The sequence below is a fragment of the Mustela erminea genome, chromosome 10 (genome assembly GCF_009829155.1).
Source record: "Mustela erminea isolate mMusErm1 chromosome 10, mMusErm1.Pri, whole genome shotgun sequence".
NCBI lineage: Eukaryota > Metazoa > Chordata > Mammalia > Carnivora > Mustelidae > Mustela > Mustela erminea.
Window position 1 is genome coordinate 57,303,191 of NC_045623.1, and position 25,330 is coordinate 57,328,520.

The window sequence follows — 25,330 nt, forward strand, 5'->3', positions numbered from 1 at the left end:
TTCATTTGGATCCCACAAAAATTCCATAAGCTACATGAAGATCATTATCCCAGTTTTAAAGATAAAAAAATTGTGGTTCAGAGTTGTTGACTAACCCAAGTTCATATGGCAAACAGGAAAACGAGTCAGGCTCTAAGTTCTTTGCTTGATTGGCAGTATTATTCTGCTTTTCTTATATAATATGAACAGGCAAGGCATTAGTGTGCTCTCCATAAATAACGTTAAGTCTAGTAACTGTCAGGAAAGGCTGACCTGCCCATGCCATATCCAAATCCCTCACTGGCTTCCCAAGCCCTGGGTGAAGTCCAAGCTCCTGGACCTAGTATAGAAGGTCCCTCATCACTGGTGATTTTGTTGGAGACTTCAGCCTCATTGCTTGTCATTTTGGCCCTGAACTCCTGTAGTTAATTCCCCATGCACTCACCTGGTTTCTCATCTCTACCCAAGCGGGGCCCTCTACCTGTAATAGACTTTCTCCCCATTGAAACTGACAACTTCCTATCATCTTGAAGGCTTGGCTATTCTACTTCCCATTGGAAGTTTTCCAAACTCTATCAAGGTCGGTTCGGTTTTCATTCTCTGTGTTCCTCCAATATCCTTAATAACATTTTCCTCACCTTATTATCATTATGTCCGTGAGCCTCTCTCCTCATTTGAAGTGTGAGGCCAGTGAGAGTGGGACCTAGGTCGTCATCTTCTCTGGTGCCTGACACATAGTGAGTGCTCAATAAATGAGGGCTGTTTGAATGAGTGACTTTGTTGAATACCTAAGTGCCCCTGCAGTGAGGCTCAGCACAAACCACCAAGCATTACAGTGAAAGCTACTGGAGGTGCCTTCTCTCACATTCTTTAGGATGCCACCGGTGGATGAATGGAATAACTGGTCCCTGGTCAGCACTGGGCTGTCCACAGTGCTGCTGCTGCTTCTTTTTCTTTTTTTAAAGGTTTATTTATTTGAGGGGGAGAGAGAGAGAGATCACAAGTAGGCAGAGGGGCAGGCAGAGAAGAGAGCCTGATGCGGGGCTCGATGCCAGGACCCTGAGATCATGACCTGAGCCAAAGTCAGAGGCTTAACCCACTGAGCCACCCAGGGGCCCCCACAGTACTTCTTAGCTTAGACTAGAGGCTATACTAAAGGCAAAATACAGTAAAATTTTAGCACAGAGGCGATAACTAAGTAAAGACAGCTTAAAATGTTAAAATAAGTAAATTATACTTTTACCAAAAGAGAACAGTAATATCACAAAGTTTCACTCAAAGATCCTAGAAGCAGATCATTACAAGGAGATGAAACCCAGAGGATTGTCTGAGCCAGCCCTAATGTGTAATCATCACACACACACAAAAGGTTGAACTTCACTAGGAATGCAAGTAAGGGTAACATCTCTCACTCTAGTCACTCTACTAGATAGCCAATTAGCACTTTCTTTTCCTGTTATTGTATCCTGCTTCACAGAGAAAAGGGGTGTTGTACACACCTGGAACCCTGACCCTCCTGATGGTGGGAATGGGGAGCCACCCATCCCAACTAGCTCCTCTCCAGGCAACCCAAAGAGAACCTCTGGGGTATGCTGGCACACTGTCTTGTCTCTTCACAAACTTACCATGACCAAAATTCAATTCTTGAATAATCCCCCAACCCCAAGCCTGCTCCTCCCACAATCACCCCTGTTTCAGTAAGTGGCAGTTCTATTTTTTGAGGTGTTCAGGCTGAAAAATGTGTGGGCGTTCTTGACTTCCCTCGTTTTCTCACACCCTGTATCCAAACCATCAGCAAATCCTGTAAATTCTATATTCAGCGTTACTGATCAGTTGGCCCCTCCTTCCCTGTCCCCTCCTGCTCTCTGCCACCCCATGCTTCCCTCAGAGCTCTCTATATTAGTCCCCCAAGCTCAGCTCACAGTTCCCCCCTTGCCTCTTCAGTCTAGTCACCACCCAACAGCTGGGGGATCCTTTAAAACACCTCTGAGGGTTTTCATTTCATCCGGAGTTAAAACCAAAGACTTCACGAGGCTCTTACATGCCTGGCCCCCCACTAACCCTACCACCTCCGACCTCACATGCTCTGCTCCAGCCGCATGGGCCTCTCTCTGTTTTCAAACACCAAGCAGGCTCCCATCCTATGGTCACTAGTAGCATTTGCTCTGCTCTGAGCCAGGGAGGCTCTTGCCTTAGACAAATGTTTGGTTGGTTCCCATGTTTTTTTCAGGTTTCTGCTCAAGAGCCTCTGATGGGAGAGGCCTACCCTGTGCACAGTCTACCAAATTCTAACCCTCCCTGGATGGCAAGAGTTGCTTAAGGGTTTGCCTTTGGCTCAGGTTATGATCCCAGGGTCCTGGGATAGAGTTCTGCACCGAGCTCCTTGCTCAATGGGGGAACTGCTTCTCTCTCTCCCTGCCACTCCCCCTGCTTGTGCTCTCTTTCTCTGACAAATAAAATCTTAAAAAAAAAAAAAAAAGGAATTTAGGGGCAGCTGGATGGTTCAGTGGGTTAAGCCTCTGCCTTCGGCTCAGGTCATGACCTTGGGGTCCTGGGATCGAGCCCCACATCGGGCTCTCTGCTCAGCAGGGAGACTGTTTCTCTCTTTCTGCCTGCTTGTCATCTCTGTCTGTCAAACAAATAAAATCTTAAAAAAAAAATTAAATTCTCTCTCTCCTATACTCTCTGGCAACTTTCCCATCTGTATTTTCCTCCACTTATTGCCACCTGGTTTGTTGTATACATAGTACATGTTTGTTAGTCCATTTATTACCTCTTTCATCTCTAAAACAAAGTTAACTGTTGTGTGGAAAGAGATTTCATGTCTTCACTGAAGTATCTTCAGGAACTAGAATGATCCCTGGCACAGGGCAGGCTCTCAGAACATTATGTGTTGACTGACTGACTGACTGAATGAATGAATCACATCCATTAAAGTTGAAAAGATGGTAATATTTAGTGGTGGTGAGGATATGGGACAATAGCATCATATTCTGTTTGAGGGGCAGGGGAGAGAAATTGGGACAAACATTTTCAAATACCTATTTGAATCAAAATTAGATATTCCTTTTGCTCCAGCAATCCAATTTCTAGGAATCGCTCTCCTAACAGTACTAGTTCACAAAGATACGTGGCCAAAAAATAGTTTAAGAAGTATTTTTTTAAATGAAATAAGTCAAAACAACCCTCATGGCCATCCATAAGGAATTTGTTAAATAGGTTTTGATGCCTTGGAAAACAGCTTTGAAAGCAAGCGAGGAAGACTCAAATGGAAGGTACTGTTGAGGGGGCGGTGGGGTCGGGTAGGAGAAGGGTAGGTTACAGAATTGTGTGAATAGAATGAGCCAGCTTACATTCTAGAAGAAGGCGTGATAGAGATTTACATGTACACATGCTTCTGCACTAGCGGGTACCTGGTAGGGGGTCATCAAACAGGAGCTATGCTTATCTCTGAGAGGGGGTGGGAAGAGGGCTTTGCTTATTTACGTACTTCTGTGCTATTTTATTTAAAAAATATATTTTTAAATGCCACATTTCTCAGGAAGCCTAAAAGAGCCATGAAGATAGATAGGACGCTTTGTTTGAATATTGGCTCTGCAATTTACTAGCTAGGTGACCTTCAGCAATCAATTTAATCTTTGCAGAAATCAAATCCCTCACTTGACAGAGAAGCAGGCAGCATAGGACTCCCACCTGGCTGTATGATAGGGGACCCTCCCAGCACCGAACCACACTAAGGAGGGAGCAGCAGATAACGGAATGGATGGGATTTGGGGAAGAGGTTAGCATAACACTGTTTCATGTCATTTGATATTGACATTAATGGGCTCCATAAAGCTTTTCCCCCTTTTTACCCAGGATGTGAACCAGACGTCTTTAAGATTGTGGCAGTTAATTTTATTCATCCAGGCTTCCCAATCAATGCTTTTACTTGGAAGATATTTATGCTTAGAATGCTGAAAAGCTTTCCCCACAGTCAGGTCCGCAGGGCATTCTAATACACTTTCTGGAGTTAAGTGCTGAGACCTTGGACCCTTGATGTGAGAAACAATAAATAATCATGACTGCAGCTCTTGGCAAATCTAACACTGTGCAAAGTCGTAGAAAGAAGGCTCAAGCATGCGGAAGGAACGCATGAAACAGAACGTAATGCTCCCAGGTTTTGATTCCAGCAATTAGAAGTGAAAACAGAAGCTATGATGTTGAATGTTGGACTGTCCCCTTCCAAGCATTTTCTCTGTCAATTGTCACTGCTTGTTAGGGTGCATTTCTTCTCAGTTGCTGGGCCCCTGCTCCTCCTTCCCATACCTGCCTCACTGAGCTCAGGCTCCGGTTACCCACACCACACCTTAGTTACTGTTTTCTCTCTTCCCGCCCTCCCTGGCATTCCTTTTCCATCTCAGTCAGAAGTCAGCTTTCCACAGCACTGTTTTTGACATGTCCCTCCTCTGCTGAAACGCTTCCTAATACGCGCAGAAACAAGCCATTCTTAAATTGGTACTCAGGGACTCCTCAGTAATCTGATATTCTCCTTTTGCCGTAAGAGAAAGAGTAGATCACGTGGTGTTGAGAGACTTAGGTTCAAGTTCAAGCTGATTTGCTTATTTGGATTTCTTGACCTCTGTTAGCTTCAATTCTCACATTTGTAAAACAGGATAAATAATAACACATGCCTCTCAAAATGAACTCGTGCTGGTGAAAACACTCCGTAGACACTGTACCATGGAATAACAGCACAAACATGGAGTGAACGAGCGTGTGAAATGCCAGATAGTAGACTTACCCGGATCCCACAGCACCTAGAAAGCCTATTACAGCTTACACCTTGGCAATAACATTTCGGAGGTACACGTGGGCTAAACAATGCATCCGAGCCACACAGCAGCCTGTGGCAGAGTGGCGTTCTCAGTATGGCCCTCGAGCTTGTGCTTTCCCCCCGACAGGATGACGGTCTGGTCCTGACAAAGGGGCATCCATCTGGGCTCCCATGCCTGCTCCCCCTTCTCAGTGTTTCAGAACACGCCACGCTCATCCCTGCCTCCTGCCCACACCATCTCCCCTTTCTTCCCTTCCACAGAGCCAAATCCTTCACTGCCCAGGGCAACTCCCGCCCCTTTCAGCAAATCTCCCTTGCCTGCAGAACTCATTAAAACCTCTGTCCATTTCTCATCAGCAAATCTCACCCAGCCCTTGGTTGTGCCTACCATGTATTTGTGTCCTCCGTGGGCTTCTGCGGGGCCAGAAGGATCTAATTCCTGTGTTTTTCAGCATTCAGCATGACAGAAGTTGCTCAGTGACTACTTGGATAAATTAGTATTATCTAATTTACTATTGTTCAAACTATTCTTCAGATGCTTTTATATGAATCACTTAGAGCGACTGTTAAAAATACATTTTTGTGCCCTAGGTTGGACCCACTAAGTCGGCAACTCTAGTGGTGGGTGGAGCCCAGAAACATATAGTTAACAAGCTCCACAGGTGATTGTTGTGGTCAGGTAAGGCTGAGGTACTGGTCTAATTCAATGGTTGATAAACAGGGTATACACCTGAGTGTCCTAGGAAGCTTCCAAAGCAAGGAAGGCCATTTTCACCTCCACCTGTTTCAGATTCATGAAATCTAAGATATTTTTAGAAAGACTTCTTAGGTGATTCTTATGTTTCCTTGCCTTTCCATCCCTGCCTGGTTAAGAACCCATTTTTACTGCTTCATGTATAAGCACTATGATCTGTAATCCCCCACGACCAGCCCCGACCCAATCACGGAAGAGACTAGAATATTGGTGATGAGCATGGTCCTAAAACTTTGAATCCAACACGATGCCAAGGCATAATGGTCTTCAATGGGAAATTATTCAGTTGAACTAAAAATTCCCTATCCGTACCCCATCTCCCACCCAACTAGATTTTGACTCTACTATTATCCAAACATACTTTTGGTTGAATTTAGTGAATTTCTTTTCATTTGCCCACTTAGGCATCTTCTTACACAGGAATCCATGTTAAGTTACTTCAAAACTTATCCTCATTGGAATCAGTACATTCTGATTTATTCAGACTATTGACATAAGCCCTATATCACATTTGAAGCACACGCTGGCAGCCAATGTACCTCTGCCTTTGCCCTTGGTAATGATATATGTGCATAAGACCAATTCTACCGCAGATGAATCATGGGTCTCATGGCGATGTGACTGATTGGACCAATGAGGACTGCTCTCCCAATAAAACATCTCCCCAACAGACCTGCCCAAGTACTTTGAATTTCTGATATGATAACTATACAGTTTCTGACCATCAGAACAATGCAAACATAACAAGAAGGCATACTAACACCCATAAACTCACTAGTTTGTCCAGTTAGCTCAGAAGAAGACGATGAGAGTAGAACGTGGGTGGAGTCAGCTTTGATAGATGGGAAAGGAGAGGGCGAAGGGACTCTACTAAGGTTCTGTGAGATCGATGTATTTGTGACCCAAGACAGGTGTTGTCAAGGGCAAAGATGCTTGACGAAGCTGGAAACTCACCATGTAATGCTTTGTCTGAGAACACAGGAATGAAATAGGATGCTGATCACTCGATTCAGTTTCTAACCTCATATTCTCCCTCAACACAGTATCAATAGGCTGATACTTGTTACTCGTTTGGTGTTCATACCTTCTCATTTGCCCTCTCTCTCACTCTGGGTTCTCTTCCTGTCTCTAAGACCCTTTAAACATGCCACTTTCCCTCAGGCCTTAATTTTCATTCTTCCAGTTCTCCTGGAATGTGAGATGTGCTGGTGAGGAAGAGGAAAACAGGGAGCAGCGGGGTGGCTCAGTCAGCGAAGCAACCAACTCTTCACTCAGGTCATGACCTCGGGGTCATGGGATTGGGCTCTGCCCCGGGCATGCAGTCTGCTTGAGATTTTCTCTTGCCTTCTCCGTCTGCCCCTCCCCTGCTCTCTCGTGGGCATAAGCTCTCTCTCTTAAAAAACAATTGGAAAGACATAAAAAAAAAGGGGGGGGGAGACTTCAACGAAGAATGCGTTTGTCTGTTGTGTGTGTGTGTGTGTGTGTGTGTGTGTGTGTGTGTGTGTAAGAGAGAGAAACTGACTCATTAATTCTCTATGTTCCTTAAACAGAATTGGGACTTCCCTGCATTATGTAATTGTAGATGAGGTTTGGATTTCTTTCGTTTTCTTGTCTTTCCCTCCCTTTTCCTTAAGTTGCTTTGGGTTGCAATGAAGACCAAACAATCTGCCATTGTGTATAATTTGCACACAAGCTGCCAAGCTGGCTTCGAGGTTTAGTCCTGATATGATCGAGAATGGTTGGGTTACAAAGCCACTGAGAAAACCGGTTTTCTACAGGAAGTAGAAATTGATTAAATTCAGACCTCTGCAAATGCCCCGGCTGTTAGACTGGCAGCTTGCCAAATCGATTGGGCAGGGAGGGGAGGAGACCTGTGATGGGATCTCCCAGGCCTGACTCAGGGCAGGCTGGGGGCACTGCAGGGGCCTGGAGACGCATCTGCCGGCCACACAAAAGAGCCCCGATGATTCCACCTAGGATACCAGAATTGGGGTCTTCTCCTTGTTTTAATTCCCAGCTTGTCTAAGAGGTGCCGTTTGGGGATTCTGGAGCTCATTCTGGAGCTCTGGAGCACATTCACAGGCTCCCAAGCTACGTTTCAACTGAAATCTGATCTACTTGCAGGTTTTCCCCAGCAGAATAAAATTTTAAGACCTTGATGGAATCTTGGATTCTAATCTCAACAGAGTTCCTTAACTTCTGAGCCCCAGTGACCTCATCCCTGTAATGAGCAAAATATCCATCCAGTGAATTGTGACCATCAGTGAAATAATGCCCAGTAACTAATAAGGACTGCCATTGTTACCTCCTCCCACCCCGGCATGGGCTGCGCGGGATGACTGGCCCTCTCTAATCACCCGCTGTATTTCGACATTGCTTCAACACAGGGCCCATGGGCGTGCGGTGGCACTGGCCTTGCTCCCAGCTCTTCCTCTAACCCTGTAGCAATGGCTAAATTTATTGAAGGCCCACTGGGACCAGCAATTGGTCCAACCTCTCTTATTATAATTCTTTTTTAAGATTTTATTTTTTTGAGAGAGAGAGAGAAAAAACAGAAGGGGGTGAGGGAGAAGGAGAAGCAGACTCCTCGCTGAGCTGGAAGCCCGACACAGAGCTCGATCTACGACCCTGGGATCATGACCTGAGCCACAGGCAGAGGCTTTAATCCACTGAGCCACCCAGGCGCCCCAAGATTCATATTTTTCTGAAAAATATGAATATTTTTCTTATTTTTAAATTGGAAGGCCAAGTGAATTTGAAAGATTGTATCTATTCAGATCTGAACTTCCCAAGCTCCTTAATGAAATTCAGATTTGTTTTCCCTCATTTCCAAATCTTTTACTTTAGTACTAATTGTGTGTTTATTATTTTTGGCAAAGCGAGATAGGGTATCTTTTAGCTGCTCTGACTAAAACAAGGTAGCATGTTCTAGAGGTTTACTTCTTTGTAGGGTAAGTAAATGTTCACTTTCATGTAGCTATCTTGTGAGTCTAAACATTCTTTGAAAAGGTTCTTTTAACTTTTTTGGCAAAATTAAGATAAAGGTAAAAAAGAATTCTTGAGATTTTTTGGTTCTCTCTTGTTACAAATCAGATTTCTTAATATGGGACCATGGCTCTGGACTTACTTTATCACTTAGGCAATCAACTGAGGGCCCAAGTCTGGGAGACTTAGATATGTCTCAAAATGTTCTTATTAATAGAGTGAAAGCAGTTCTACATCTCATAGCTTTTCTGACATGTTAGTCTTGAATGCTGAGTCTCCCCACCACCCCCCAACTCCAGGATATTGTGCTTTACACCGCTCTTAGATAATGATCTAAGTTGCTCTTTTTTTTTTTTTTTTTTAAGATTTTATTTATTTATTTATTTAATAGAGATCACAAGTAGGCAGAGAGGCAGGCAGAGAGAGAGGAGAGAGAGGGAGAAACAGACTCCCCGCTGAGCAGAGAGCCTGATTCGGGGCTTGATCCCAGGACCCTGGGACCATGACCTGAGCCAAAGGCAGAGGCTTTAACCCACTGAGCCACCCAGGTGCCCCTAAGTTGCTCTTAATTGTGGAGTACCTTGTTCTCCCATCAAGGTCTCTTGGATCTAGACCTGCAGTTTGTGCTGGATGCTAACATTAAGCTGTCTCTTTCCTGGGCCACCCTGGGCCTGACCAGCTGCTGTGGTCTAAGCCTCCCTTTGTTTATGGTATGTCAATGGATGGCTTACATTACTGAAGTCTACAAATTCTGAAATACAGAATGGGCCTAATCATCCTGTTATTAATTATAAGCTATTTTATGATTGAAAAGAAATTTCTTTAAGGAGGGCTCTGTATCATGTCTTTTTATATCTACTCATTTCATGGGAAATGTTAAAAGCCTGTGTCCTAGGCCAGCCAGGATATTTGCTAACCCAAACAAGATGAAAATGCCTAGACTTCTTATAGTCTCAATTCCCTGTCTTCCATCCATGTCAAAATAACCTGGACATTTTGCAAGTAAAAAAATTTAAAATACAAATTGATATATATATGTATGATATATATGTAATATATGACTGATATATCTATCAATTAATTTATATATATTTATCCATTTTCTCCCTTATCAATTATTAAATGCATTTTAAAATATGGCAAAAGATATTGAAAACTTCCTATTGAATCAGCAATGAATTGAAACAGTGAATGTATGGATAAATTGTTAACAGGACTGACTTTGAATTTGCTAGCAGTTTTGGTTTCTGAAGACACTGAATCTCTTTGAGGTAGGCATTTGCTCTGGAACAGAGGAATAGCATTCAGCATCACTCCCCTTTCCTGTTTTCTCCTTCTTCCACGCAGAGGTAAAACACAGGGGTGAAGCCTGGAGCTTCAGCAGCTATGTTGTAATCATGAAGCAAAACATCTGAAGACAAAAGCCAATGCTCTAAAACCATCAGAGGGGAAATACAGAAAAAGCTTGTTCTTTGATAGCATCATTGCATAAGTAGCTGGACCAGTGCCAGTAACTTCCCACCTCAGGGCTCCTTGTTTTATGAGAAAAATAAGTCTCTATTTCTTTAACCCTCTATTAGGTCTTTTGTGAGTCACAGCTGAATGTGAAAAAAAGTTTACTTCTGTGATCACATGATATGAGAACTCAAGAGTTATAACCTGAACGTTTTTAAACATTAAGGTAATATCTTATTAGTAGCCTTTATTGGTAACATGGACTGAAGTTTATTTTAGACTTATTATACATTAATTATTATATATACACTTAGCCAGAACAGCACCTTAATTATGTAGCTTGACTTCGAAATGGATAGCAGCTTGTGGACACATTTGCTATATATGACTTTTGTTCTAGAGGAAACATTTGTTTCTATCAGTAGAGCATCATTAACATGAGCTAGCTGTTGAGACACATAAAAAGCCTCAGGGGGTCAGATTGGATATCACAACCGTATCGTTGAAACAGAATTCGACTTGCAAATATAATTATCCTTGGTTGTTAGAGTGATCACTTTTCATTTCAATTCTAGTCTAGTCTCCAGAACTTAAAAGTCAGACGAAGAGTCGGAAAGGAGGTTTGGACATTCAGGCCATGACGAAAAGCAAAAAAGGCTGGGGTTAGTTAGTACGGATAGTGGGAGAGTATGGAACACTTAAAATTAACCTTCAGATGTATTAAGGGATACTGCTCAGAAAATGAAAGCCAGCTGTTCTCCATCTTTTATGATGAAAACCTCAAATCAAGTGGGTTTATGGTTTTGCATCTGGGAATCAGATTAGCAAAAAGAACTCCCTCTTGGAAGGTGAATATTGAATATTCCTCTTGGGATTGAATATTTGGGTAAGATTTAGATCTCACTCTCTGGAGACAGTGGCTTAAATTTAATTGTGGAACTCCAAAAACAAAACAAAACAAAAAGATAATTAAATTCTGGGCCTCTGTGTATACTTTGCTAATAAATAAACAGAGATGCCTAGGACAGGGTCACCTGTGACCCCCCCCACCCACCCACCCAGCGATGATCGGCATTTAATCTCTAGGGATAACCGTGGCCTGTAGGTGAGAAGCGGGAAGGCAAAGGGCTCTCTAGGTGTACAGGCCCTGGAGCCTTCTGGCTTTCTGCCAACCGCTGGAGAGCTTCCTCCCTCCCTCAGGTAGGAGGCCAAGCCGCTCTCAGTGGATGCACAATATCTGGAAGTCATTAAACAAAAACCTGAGCTTTACTGTTCTCTCTTTGTACTCATTCTCATCTACAAGAGGGTGGTGTCTGTGTGGTCCTGCCTGAAGGCAGTGGTGAGGACTGACGGATTTCTTCAGGAGGTTGGTTCAGTGATTTTATCAATGTGCATAATGTGTAAGCTCTGGGTTATTTTCCTCTTAGTAAACCTTTCCCAGCACTGAGTAAACATCTTCCTGGGAAGGGAAAGCAAAAATACTTCTGCCCTTACAAAATGTCAATGTGCCATGCAAGCCTTTAAAAGCATAGCAAGCTGGTGCCTGGCTTCTAGGGAAAGTCAGTGCACCTTGACTACAGTACAGAAAATAGCAGCTAACTGGTGCCATCTGGAGGGAAAGAGGAGTCAAAAACAAAAAGGCAAAATTGAAAAACCTAACTCTAAGGTTCTAAAGACAAATCCAAACATTATAGGAAATTTTCAAAAAATGGATTTTCCTGCTCCTTTTCTCCTGTCTTCTCTGAAAGCACCTGGGCTTATCACAAGGGGGCTGGGACTCATGTTCACACGGGACCTCAAATTTGGACTTTGACATCTCTCTCCAAATCAGGCTATGCTCTCAGTCATGGGGCTTCGTTATAAAGTGACACTCCCAACCCTGAATGGTACCACCTGCGCCATGTTAATCAGATTGGAAATGAATCTTGGAATGATATTATGTCACAGAGTGTCGACCACTGATAATTTCCACCAAAATCACCTGCGTATTTCATAAAAGTGCAATCTATTAGGCTTTCTGAATATGAATTTCTTTCACACTTCATTAGAACAATTACTGGGAGGAAGTAAAATGTGTTTTTTATTTTATCAAACATATATGGCACTTATTAGGGGTTAGGCACTGTTCCTAGCACTTTACAAATATTAATGTACTGATGCATTAGATTTCCTCAACAACTATAGGAACTTAGGTGTCATTGTTTTCCATCTTTGACTGATTATGAAACCAAGATGTAGGAAGGTTAAGTAATTTGCCCAAGGTTATATGGCTAGTAAGCATATGACAGATTGAAGCTCTTTTTTTTTTTCTTTGATTAAAGAAAAAAATTTCTATTTTGGCCTTCATGTATTTTTAGTATTTTTTTTTTCTGTTTACATCCTAAAGTAGAAAATATAACTATAGCCGGGTAATGAATGCAGTCTGACATGTTAGGAAAGGTTCTCATTGCTTTGAATAAGAAGAAATAGCAAATAGTCACAGTAATTAACAGACACTAGATATTCACTATGTCCTATGCTCTGTTATAAGTAATACATCTTTTTAAATTCTTTTGAAAACTCCAGAGATAGGTAAAACTGTAACAAATATGTTAAAAGCAAAAGAATAGGGACACCTGGGTGGTTCAGTTGGTTAAGCATCTGCCTTCAGCTCAGGTCATGATCCTGCCATCCTGGGATTGAGTCCCATGTGGGGCTCCCTGCTCATTGGGGAGCCTACTTCTTCCTCTCCCTCTGTAGTTCCCGCTGGTTGTGCTCTCTCACTCTCTCTCTCTCTGTGTCAAATAAAAATATTTTTTAAACAAAAGAATAGAAAAAGATATATCATGTTAATATTAATCAGAAGAAAACTAGATTGACTATATGATTATCAGACAAAATAGATTTCAAAGCAAAGAAAATAATTTTATGATGATAAATGGGCCCATTCATCAAGAAGACACAATAACCTTAAATGTTTTCAAACCCAACAACAAAGATTCAAAATACACAAAGCAAAAACTGATAGAACTGATGGGAGAAATAGGTTAACCTACAGTTTCAGAGAGTCGAACACATCTCTCTCAATAACTGATAGAGCAAGCAGACAGAAAATCCATGAAGATGCAGAAAACTTGAACAATACAATCAATCAGCTTGACCTAATTGACATTTTAAGAAAATATTTCATTTATGTATTTGAAAATGAGAGAGACTGAGAGAGCAGGGGTGGGGAGGAGAAGGAGAAGCAGGTTCCCTGCTTCGGAGCAGGGAGCCCAATGTGGGGCTCTATGTGGGGCTGCATCCCAAGACCCTGGGATCATAACCTGAGCCAAAGGCAGATGCTTAACCAACTGAGCCACCCAGGTGCCTTGGCCTAATTGACATTCATAGAACTATCCATTCAACAATAGCAAAATATACATGTTTTTCAAATGTATATGGAATATTTGCTTAGCTAGATTATACTATGAACCATTAAACATGTACCAATATGTTTAAAAGAATTAAAATCATACACAGCATATTCTCTTCCCATATGGAATTATAGTAGAAATCAATAATAGAAAGATAACTACTTTTAAAGTTACATAAAACAATTTAAAAAATAAATAACATATGGGTCAAAGAAGACCCAAAAAGGAAATTAGAAATATTTTGAGTAAAAATGAAAATATAACTCATTAAAAATTAGTGGCAATCTGCCAGCATGGGACTTTGAAGGAAACTCACAGTACTAAATTCTTTTATTAGAAAAGATGAAAAGGGGGCACCTGGGTGGCTCAGTTGATTAAGCATCTGCCTTCGGTTCAGGTCATTATCCCGGGATCCTGCGATCAAGCCCCTCCCCGGGCTCCCTCTCCCGCTGCCCCTCCCCTGTGCTTGAGCACATGCGTGCATATCAATGTGTTCTCTCTCTGTCACTCTTGTTCACACTTCTCTCAAATAAATAAAACAAATAAATAAATAAATAAGAAAAGAAGAAAATTCTCAAATCCATGACCTCAGTTTTCATTTTAACAAATTAAGGGAGAATGAAGGTAAATTAAAACAAAAGTAGGCAAAAGACAGGAAATGATAAGTACTATAGTAGAAAGCAGTAAAATAGGATACAGGAAACAACAAAGAACAGAAATTAACCCGAAAGCTCATTCTTTATAATCAATAAAATTGATAAACCTCTACCCAGACTCATCCAGAAAAGCAAGAGAAAATATAAGTGGTATAACTACAGAATTTATAGACATTAAAAGGATAACAAAGAAATATTATGAATCCCTTTATGCCAAAAATTTAGACCACTTAGACAAAATGAACAAATTCCTTGAAAGATGTAAACCACCAAATGTCACTAAAGAAGAAATGCATAAGCTAAATAACTATGAGGCCATTTAAAATAAAGTGTAATTTAATGCCATCTCACAAAGGAAAATCCAGGCCCAAATGGCTATACTGGTGAATTCTACCAAACATATAAGGAAGCACTAATACCAATTCGACAAAAGCTCTTCCAGAAAATTATAAAGAAGAGGATTCTTCCCAATTCGTTCTATAAACCTGGCATTACTCTAACACCAAATCTAGATAAAGACACTAGAAGAAAACTGTAACTTATTTCCCTCAAGAAATAATGTCAAAATTCTAAACAAAATATTAATGAATCAAATTAACAACATATGAAAGGATGATATGCCATAAGCAAACTGGGTTTGTCCCAGGAATGCAAAGTTGTTTTAATATTAAAAGTTAGTAAGTCAATGTAGATTACCATGCTAAAAAGAAGAAAAATCGTGCTCATCTCAATAGACACAAAAAAGCATCTGACAAAATCTAACCTCTATTTCTGATGAAAAACTCATCGCAAATTGGGAAGGGCAGGAATGTAGTTGGATAAAGGGCATCTTTGAATAATATACGGCTAACATTACACTTACTGACAAAAGACTGATTGCTTTCCTCCTATGTTCAGGAACAAGACGAAATGGTATCCACTTATTACCACTATTTTTCAATATTGTACTGGGAGTTTGACCAGTACAGTCAGGCAAGAAAAAGAACCAAATGAATCTAGATTTAAAAGGAAGAAGCAAAACTGTTTTTATCTGACAACAGTATGATTAGACAATCATAGAAAATCTGAGAGAATCTATAAAATAGCTCCTAGAAGTAATAAACGAGATTACCTATGTATCAAGACATAAGATCTATGTACAGAAATCAGTTGTATTTCAATATTCTAGCAAAGAACAATTGAAAATTAAGAAACAACACTATTTAAAATAGCACCCAAAATTATGAAATCCTTAAAGAAAAACCTGGCAAACAATAGCCAAACTATGGAAAGAACCTAGACGCCCATCAACAGATGAATGGATAAAGAAGATGTGGTATGTATGTATGTGTGTGTGTATATATATATATATATATATACATATATATATATGTATATATATATATATATATAATGAATACTATGCTGCCATCAAAAGAAATAAAATCTTGCCATCTGCGATGACGTGGATGGAACTAGAGGGTATTATGCTTAGCAAAATAAGTCAGTTGGCGAAAGACAATTATCATATGATTGCCCTGATATGGGGAAGTGGAGATGCAATGTGGGGGGTTTGGGGGTTAGGAAAAGAATAAATGAAACGAGATGGGATGGGGAGGGAGACAGACCATAAGAGACTCTTAATGTCACAAAACAAACTGAGGGTTGCTGGGGAGAGGGGGTTCAGGAGAGGGTGGTGGGGTTATGGACATTGGGGAGGGTATGTGCTATGGTGAGTGCAGTGAAGTGTGTAAACCTGGAGATTCACAGACCTGTACCCCTGGGGCTAAAAATACATTATGTGTTTATAAAAAAATAAAAAATTTAAAAAAGGAAAGAAAAACCTGGCAAAAGATATTCAACACATGGACAATGAAAATTATAAAATATTGCTAAGAGATATTATATAAGACCCAAATAAATAAGGAATTCATGCCTGGGAAGACTCAGTATAGTCAACACACACATTTTGATCTATTCCTTTTACCATATACAAACATTAACTCAAAATGACCTAAAAGATAATCCAAAATTATAAAATTTCTATAAGAAATAATAAAAGAAAATCTTTGTAATCTTGAATTAGGAAAGAATTTCTTGGATACAACACCAAAAATACAATCTATACAAGGAAAAAAATATCAATAAGTTGGAGTTGATGAAAATGACCATTCTTTGAAAAAACTATTAAGACAGTGAAAAGACAAGTGGCAAACTTGCCACTGGTTTGCAAATTTTCTATTTGTAAATCATTTATCTGATAAAGGATTTGTATCCAGAGTACAGAAAGAACTATCAAAACTTAATAGTACAAAATCAACCAACCCAATAACAAATGGACAAAAGATTTCAACAGATATCTCATCAGAAAACAGAGGATGATGACAAGTAAGTACATAATAAGGTGCTCATCATCACAGGCTTTAGGGAAATGCAAATTAAAATGAGAGGCCACTTCACATCCTTTAGCATGACCAACACTTAAAAGACTGATCATACCAGGTGTTGGCCAAAATATGAAGGAACTGGAATTCTTATACATTATTGGTGGGAATGTAAAATTGTAAAATCCCTTTGAAAGACAGTTTGCCAATCTCTTAAAAAGTTATGCACCATGTGATCCAGCCATTTACACAAATGTTTGTATCATCTAGATCAATCTTCTATCATTGTGTAATAAAGTCCCACAAATTTAACAGCTTAAAAAACAACACACATTTGTAATTTTGTAGTCCAGGTTTGGCCTGGCTGGGTGCTCAGGAACTCACAAAGTTGAAGTCAAGGCATTGGCCAAGCTGCATTCCTCTTGGGGAGTCAGGTCTTTTCCAAACTCACATAGTTACAACAAGATTTAATTTCTTCTCATTGTAGGGCCAGAGCCCCTATTTTATTTTGCTGGCTGCCATATAGGGGCTGCTCTCAGCCCCTAGAGGTTGCAGGCAGTCCCTGGCCATGCAGACTTTTTTACATCATGACAGCTTATGTCCTCAAACCTAGCAGAAGAATCTCTGTCTGCTAGGATGGAGTCTTAGCTAATGTAACATAATGACAGCGGTGACTATCCAATCACCTTTGTCATATTCCATTGGCTAGAAGTAAATCCTGGGTATTCTTCACACTCATGGGGAGGGGATCATACAAGGGCACGACTCACTGTTGGGTCATCGGCAGGTGGATCTGCCTCACCAGCTTTTATATTTGTAGTAGTCTCAAGTTGGAAACAACTCAGATTGCCCATCAACAGGCAAAAGAATAAATAAATTGTGGTATACCTATAGAGTGGAATACTACTTGCCAATAAGAATAAATGAATGGCATACACGAAACATGAATCAATCTCAAAATAATGCTGAGTGGAAGAAGCTAGGCAAAAACAAGAATTTACAGTATGATTCCATTTACATAAAAATGTAGAAAATTCACAGTAATCTATAATGACAGAAAGCATATTGGTGATTGCCTGGGAATGAGAAGTGAAGGCAGGAAGTGCCTGGGCAGGGGAGTGATATTACAAAGAGGTATGAGGAAACGTCGGTGGGGAGTGACAGATGGCTTCGCAATGTTAATAGTAGTGATGGTTACGTGAGTGTCAGTTATCAAATTGTACACTTAAAGTAGTTCAATTTCTTGTATGTCAATCATATCTCACTAAAGCTGTTTTTTAAAAAAATCTAGCATCTTTTTCCAGAATCAACTCTTTCAAGGTACTCCTGCTTATTAATAAAAGCTTCCCTCTTTGTCACTTTGAAATTCACCAATTTGCTAACTTTCCCAAGTTCATTTTTTTTTAAAGATTTTATTTATTTTGACAGACAGAAATCACAGGGAGGCAGAGAGGCAGAGAGAGAGGAAAGGAAGCAGGCTCCCTGCTGAGCAGAGAGCCCGATGCGGGGCTCAATCCCCGGACCCCGGGATCATGACCTGAGCCGAAGGCAGAGGCTTTAACCCACTGAGCCACCCAGGTGCCCCTCCAAGTTCATTTTTTAACAGCAGATTCTATGACTGTGAAACAGGAGCTTTTGTATGAGGTGAAGAAATTGTGGCAACTGTTGGTATGTGGGTCCTACACTATGAAATATCTCTGAGATGGAGTCCGATTGGATTATACTTTCCAGGTTTTGTGTAAGAGTCATATGGGCAAACAGAAAATTTCAATATAATATAGCTGCACACGCACATACACATATGCAGAGAGAGGGGAAGAGAGAGAGACTGAGACTGAGCCCAGCCTGGGGTGGGTCTGAGGCATGCCAAGAAAATTTTGTGGAAATGATGAATTGAGCTTTAGGAGATGAATAGGAGTTAGTCAAGTGAAGAAGGGAAAAGCCATTCCAGATAAAGAAAATGGCATAAGCAAAGACAGAAAAAAGCATATTACATTTGGAGAAGCATTCGGAGTTCGGTAACATGGGGCACGATGTGGGAAGTTGTGGATGAAGTTGGAGAGGGTGGGTGAGGGCTGACACGAAGGCCATTGTGATTTGGATATTCATAAGCAGAGATGGTCTGAAGAATTTTAGGAAAGTGAATGATGTCATTACAGAAAAGTATAATCCCACCTACTGATTAAAAGGGCTTCATAATGTAAAGTAACGGTAAGAACAGGAATGAGAAGATGGATTTGAGATATCTAAAAGATAATATTGCAAGTCTTGGTGATCATTTGGCCATAACTGAAAGAGAGAAGTCTATAGTGATCTCAGAGTTTTTATCCTGTGATTGTTCCATTAACTGAAAAAGAAACACAAGAGGCAGAAGGTGGAGGAGGAGGAGAAATGAGTTTAAACCAGGCATGTTGAGTTTCAGATGCATGGGGGACATTGAACTGAAGATGCTTTTTTTTTTTTTTTTTTTTAAAGATTTTATTTATTTATTTGACAGACAGAGATCACAAGTAGGCAGAGAGGCAGGCAGAGAGTGAGAGAGGGAAGCAGGCTCCCTGCTGAGCAGAGAGCCCGATGCGGGACTAAGGCAGGTAGGGAAAAGGTCAGAGAATGACAATATGTGTGGGAGGTAAAACTCTGACAGTGGCAACATTTTTTAAAAAATGTGTAAAGAAGAGCACTGGGCTGGAACCCAAAAGAACCTCTCACCAAGAGTCAGAGGTAGATGGGAAACTCCTATTGAAGACCCAGAATGAATAGCCAGAGTTATAGTGAAGGTAATTAAACTGTCCTATTGTACTGATTAAAGTCTCTGTTCCCAAAATGTGTCTCTGTTCCCTATAGCTCCTTCCCCCATCACCAACTCTTACCCCCAGGTCTTCTGGTTGCAGGAAAAGAAAGCAACAGATGTAACTTCTTTGTCCTGAAAGAAAGAGATTAAATGGAAAGAATAAAATATAAGACAGCAGATATCAAGGAAATATTTTTGGTGGACTGACATTGTCCTTTTGGTTTTAATTTCTTGGTGACTGCTTTATTTCTGTTGACAATCTAAGTTTGTCCTCCTAGAAAACTAGAAAGGAGTCAGAGGCCCATCCTCCGTCAGTGTGACCATCAGCAAATGCATTTTTCGACTACATTCTATAATTTCACTGAGGTATGGGATAGGCCATTCACAATGGCACTTTTCACTGGGTATAAAAATAACTCTGATTGTTATCAAGTTGGGCAGGATCATGAAGTTGGCTTTTCATTGTACTTTGGCATTGACAAAAGGAGGGGAAGATCTGGGATAGCTGCTAGAATTTTCTGGTTCTGGTTGGGGAGGAAAATAAAAGTGTTAGGCACTACAGTCACTTGGGGCCTTATTGTCTGAACTACCACAGGCCGACTTGAAAGCTGCTAGCTAGCCCAGACACTAGAGTACATATAACAACTTTTTTCTTTTTTCACAGGAAGTAAAATCCATTTCCTCAGAAGTGAGGGAGAGACCTATTTAACAACTAGATCCCAGGTCAGGCATCTACCTAGGTCTCTATGCAGATATACATATTTATATGTATACATATTTATGGTGTTTGTGGGCCTCAAAACAAGCCTCTTCAAAGGTGAGGCAATAGAGATTAAAAAAGATAGAAGTGATCGATAATATCAAATACAGACTAGAGGTCCAATAAGATAGGGAAGCTATTGAATTCAGGCAGTATGGAAGCCTTTGGTGATCCTGGTGAATTTTAATCAAGTAATATAAGCAGAAGACTGATTTTATTGGGCAGTGGAATGCAAATGGGAAGGGAATCTAAGAAATAAAGATGGCAAATGATAGACTTATCAATCAGCATAGCTGAGAAAATACGAAAAATATAGTGTTTGTTTTGTTTTTTAAAGATTATATTTTTAATCTCTACACCCAGTGTGTGGCTTAAACTTACAACCCCGAGATCAAGAGTCCCACACTCCACTAACTGAGCTAGCCAGGTATCCCTGAATAATACAGTGCTGAGAGAAGTAGAAATGTAGGGTCAAAGGTAGAGACATATTTTAAAATAGGAGAGACCCGCATGCATTTGCAGGTTGAGGCAATGCAGCAAAAAAAGAGGGAGAAAATAAATATGAGAATATGAGGGGTAAGGTCAAAGAGGAAACAGAACATGTTTTCTGGAAGAAAAGAGAAGAGCATGACATCTCATCCTTTGAATATGGAGAAAAGATGACACTAAACCAGGCAGATGCAGACATCCATAAAGATCCCTCTCTTTGGTTAATGTCCAGGCTCTGAAGGTCCTAAGAACTCCCCTCCTATACCAGCCTCTTCCTGACTCATATCTTGTCCCTTTCTGCAAAAACTTGCAACCCATAGCCTAACAACTGTGGGTGTAATACCACTGATTGAAATGCCACAATGAATACCCCTAATTCAGTTAACTTAGCTTCAAGCAATGAGGTAGAGCTCAAAAAATTCAGAGAAACATATTCACTGATTTATATTTATATTTCTAATTTGTACTTGATGTGAGAGCATGAGACCAACTTGGGAAAAAAAAAAAAAAATGGAATCCAAGTTCCAAAGTTGCCTCATGAAGCCGAGCTGTGGTTGAGGCTGTTCATTTTCTAAATCCTGGAGCATCATGCTGAATCTTCTAAAATGTCTGTATCAAGAGTGTTGGTCCAAGTGACCAGGTCTTCCACTTCTTCTTCCCATGGCTCATTTGCACTAAAATCATCTGGTAAAGCTACACTCCTCCACCTTTCCTTTGTTCTACCAGTCTTCATGACAATGGCCATTTCGGTCTGTGAGTCAGCAAAATTTTGAACTGTAAGAGGAAATATAAAAAAAAAAAATTACTAGACATGGCAGAGAACATAATAAAAAAAAGATGTGTTCTTGCATTTATGGGATAGTGCCTAAGATTGTGTAGTGAAGGCAAGCAACCTTTTAAAACTCTCTGAATTTTATATTTTGCGATCAGTTTCTCATAAATCATTCCTTCCATTCTGGTCAATCTTCTTTATGCTTTGTTAGTTCATTCATTTAACATGTATTTACTGAGTCCCACCAACCACTGGTAGGCATAGAAGGGAAACAGCGTCTGTGAAGGCTTCAGAACACAATGGTGGAATCATTATGTCTAAGTGAAAATAGGCTTGGATTTGACAGAGGAAGGTCAGTTTGCTGAACAGAGAAGGACAAAGAAGGAAGGTATGAGCACACTAGACTGAGAACACAGCACATGCCAAGGCACAGAGGTGTAAGAGTACTTGACAGGTTTGGAGGTAACCAGAGTTGACACATTAACATTTATGCTAAGCCAACTGCTCTGCTAAGCAGTCTATATAGATAATATTATTTAACTTAGATATGATCCTTGTGACAGGTAGGTATTATTATCCTTATTTTACAGATGAGGAAATTGAGACTGAGTGACCCATGGTAACTTGTCCAAGGACACTCAGTTAGTAAGAATCTATTCCAGGTCATTCAGATCCCAAATCCCTGGGTTAGAGTAGAGAGTTGGGTGGGGCTGGCTAGTTAAAACTGAGGCCAGATTAGGAAAGCCTGCTATATCATGTAAAGATGATTCATCTTTTTCTACAGGTCTTGTAAACAGGGAAATAAACTAATTACATTTAAAGGAAGAATATAGATACAGTGTTTATATTGCTCAATATTTCTACCCAGCATGGGGAACCTGTTTTCTAGGAATGTTTAACCGTAGTAGTGTTATTTATGTTTTACTGCAGTAGCTACCTAATTCGTTGCCTAGTAAGGGATCCAGGACAAATTTTCTGTTGTCTCATATATTTATTTCCCTAACACTATACCGAATAAACCATGTAATATTCATCGCCTTCTAGTTGTGCTATGGATAAAGGTTATGAGTGAATTGTTCTCTTGGTCTCTTTGTTTTATAGAAAGATCTGTAGACAGCTATCAGTTTAGAAAACTGCCACTATCCCAGGAGCATCTTGAAGTCTCCAATCATTGAGTTTTTTGTTTTGTATCTTAGTATTAATCTCTAGCTTTCATTAGTTTAAATGTAAATTTTGTCTTTCCCTTGAGAAAACCTACTTTATTTTCTGTGAACTCATCATTGATGGACTAACTCCAGTTCTTTCTAACTATGTTTGGGCTGTTCTGAATTTACATGTTTTGGGGTATGAGAGATTCAGAGCCCAATTGAAACCAGTTTAAACAACAGGCAAATGTCTCATCTCACAGAAGAGGAGAAGTCATAGGTAGGACAGGATTGGATAAGCCAGTGATTCAACAATATCATGAGGGACCAGTTCTTTCCGCTGCTCTGCTTTCCCATCTTTGGTGTTGTTTTCAATCTTCAGACTCACAGCAAGAGAGCTGTAGCCATTCTAGTACTCACATCAGATATGGCAATATCCAGAGAAAAAAAAAAGGGTCTTTCTCTCTAGAGTTTCATTTTTTAAGAGTAGGAAAACCATCCCCTGAAACCCTCAGCATACTTCTTCTCAGGCAGAATTGAGTCACACACTGCTCCTAAGTGAGTTCCTGGTAAGGGAAATGAGATTACCACGGTGGGCTGACACCAGTTGTTGGCCAGGAATGAATGCTGAGAGTCAATCACTCTGACCGTTTGTCCTCCAGACCTAGCTCTGTTAAAAACAAGGCCAAAAGTAAACCAAACCAAACCAAACCAAACCAAACCAAAAACCCAAAACAAAACAAAACCAAAAATCCAAAGCAAGACATTCTGGCTAGAGTAGCTGAGCATAATGTAAAACAAATATAAAAATGTTTTTCATTTTGACACAGAAAAAATATTATTTTCAACTTCTTTCCTCCAGAAAATCTTAAGTATTACAAATCCCTCCAAGAAACCTTTGATTTACTAGTTGGAATCAATCCTAAAGGTCAGAACTCTGTTACTATGTTAACAAAATAATTTATGAAAGCACAAACGCTGATTGCCATATAGTTTGTACGCCTCTCTAGGGATTGATCCTGGAAACTCATATATATTTTTAAATATGAAAATAATTTAATTGATAAAGATATTAAAATTTGTTCTGACTGGTGAGCTCTGATTATTGCCAAATAATCAGATCCATTCACTTCTGAGTCAGCTAGAAAAACAGAAACACTATAGCTAATACAAGAATGAGGAGTTTAATGTAGAAAATAGGGCTTACACAGGTATGGGGAGACATCGGGGTGGGAAGGTCTGAAAGATTGTAGTTGGAGAACTGGAAAAGCAGTCACTCCCTACTTTAGCCAGATGTGGGAAAACCAGGAGTTCATGGGGCATTACAAGGAGCTGTACACATCCAGCCCAAAGTGGGACAAAAATTGAGAGTTTATGAAGATATTTCTGAATCCATCATATCTGTAAAGTGAGAGTTTGTGAAGCGGGCATGAAACTGCAATCTGAGGAAACTGCCAATTTCCCGGGAATTAATGGCCTCTTCCTCCCTCCCACCTCCTAAAGCTCTGATGAATTTTTCTCAATAACAAACCATGCTAACCACCTCTACAAAAGAGGAGCACACAGTTCATTTCTTTTTCAACTGAGTCATGCTTCCTTTTCATATGCACTGTAAGTTCACTACTGCTACCTAATATGCAACCACAAAATCTCAGCATACAACAACGAGCATTTGTTCAGTTCACCCATCTGTAGGTCCACTAGAGATTGGCTTATCTGGGCAGGAGGTGGCTGGGAAAGTTGTCAGGAAAGCTCGGCCCTATGGCTTTCATCTTTCTCCGTGACCAGAAGGCTACTCCAGGCATGTTCTTGTGATGGTGGCAGAAGCGAAAAAGAGCAAGCCAAATAGCACAAGCTGTTTCCAAACTCTGGGCATATCATACCCACCAATATTCCACTGATCAAAACAAGTCACATGGCAAAATTCAAAGTCGATGGTCAAGGGAGTACATTTTGCCTATAGAGGTGGAACAGGATAGTGAATATTTCGCTCTTTCTTTTTCTTTTTAAAAATTTATTTATTTATTTTGGTGGAGGGGGGAGAGAGAGAGAGAGAGAGCGAGAGAGAGCATGGGGTTCGGGGCAGAATGGGAGGGAGACAGAGAAACTCAAGCAGACTCCATGTTGACTGTGAAGCCTGGTGCAGGGCTCAATATCACAACCCTGAGATCATGACCTGAGCTGAAATCAAGAGTCAGATGCTTCACTGACTGAGCCACCCGGATGCCCTATGGATAGTGACTATTTCTGAATGATAATCTAACTTACTATAACCTCTTATGGATGGTATCTCCTCTTAGCTATAAGATTAGACAAAAAATATATTTTACCCCATTTTCAAAGATGACAGGCTCAGCATTGGAGATCTAATCAGTTTCTAGACATTCCTTAGAGTGTTCTCTCTTCCAGCTCACCTTTCTTACTATTCTCGTTCATCAAGGGCTTATTTACCTTCTTCTAGGATCAGAGCTGATAAAAGCATAACAACTCTACTTCATTCTAGTATTCATTCACTCATTCATTCATGAGCACTCAATGGCTACTGGATGAAGTGCTGTGCTGTGGCATATTGAGAGGTAAGAGTCTCTTTCCTCGGGAGGTCATTTTCTAAGGAGACTGGCCGTAAAGAGACTTATATGACATTGTATATGTGGAGGACAAATCTAAGGTGATCATCATGATCCCACATTCCAGTGTTCACATCTTTATGTAAATCCCTACATTTTAAATGTGGTTGGGACCTATTACTTATTTCTAATCAATAAAATATGACAGTGGTGAAGGAATCTCACTCCCATGATTATGTTGCATTTTATGGCTCCATTTTGCCATCAAACATACTCTAAAGACTTTCCTTGCTGGCTAGATGAGGTAGGGGGCTATGTTGAAAAAGCCACATGGCAATAAATTGCCTGCAGCCTCTAAGAGCTAAAGGAGGTCTTTAGCACACAGCCAGAAAGAATCTAGGCT

General features: G+C 40.4%; 1 protein-coding gene across 5 annotated transcripts in view; it reads right to left on the reverse strand.

Annotated features, from left to right (window-relative positions):
• Nucleotides 1–20,329: 20,329 nt before the first annotated feature.
• The window catches only part of UBE2U (ubiquitin conjugating enzyme E2 U), a 58,098-nt gene continuing 53,097 nt past the window's right edge, over nt 20,330–25,330 (reverse strand). For 3 of the 5 annotated variants that reach the window (XM_032302955.1, XM_032302954.1, XM_032302958.1), the window contains one exon: nt 20,330–21,217. In XM_032302955.1, coding sequence (XP_032158846.1) covers nt 21,030–21,217 — 188 coding nt within the window. In that variant the 3' untranslated portion in view covers nt 20,330–21,029. The remainder of the gene's footprint in view (nt 21,218–25,330) is intronic. The other 2 variants (XM_032302956.1, XR_004276307.1) reach the window with 2 other exon arrangements.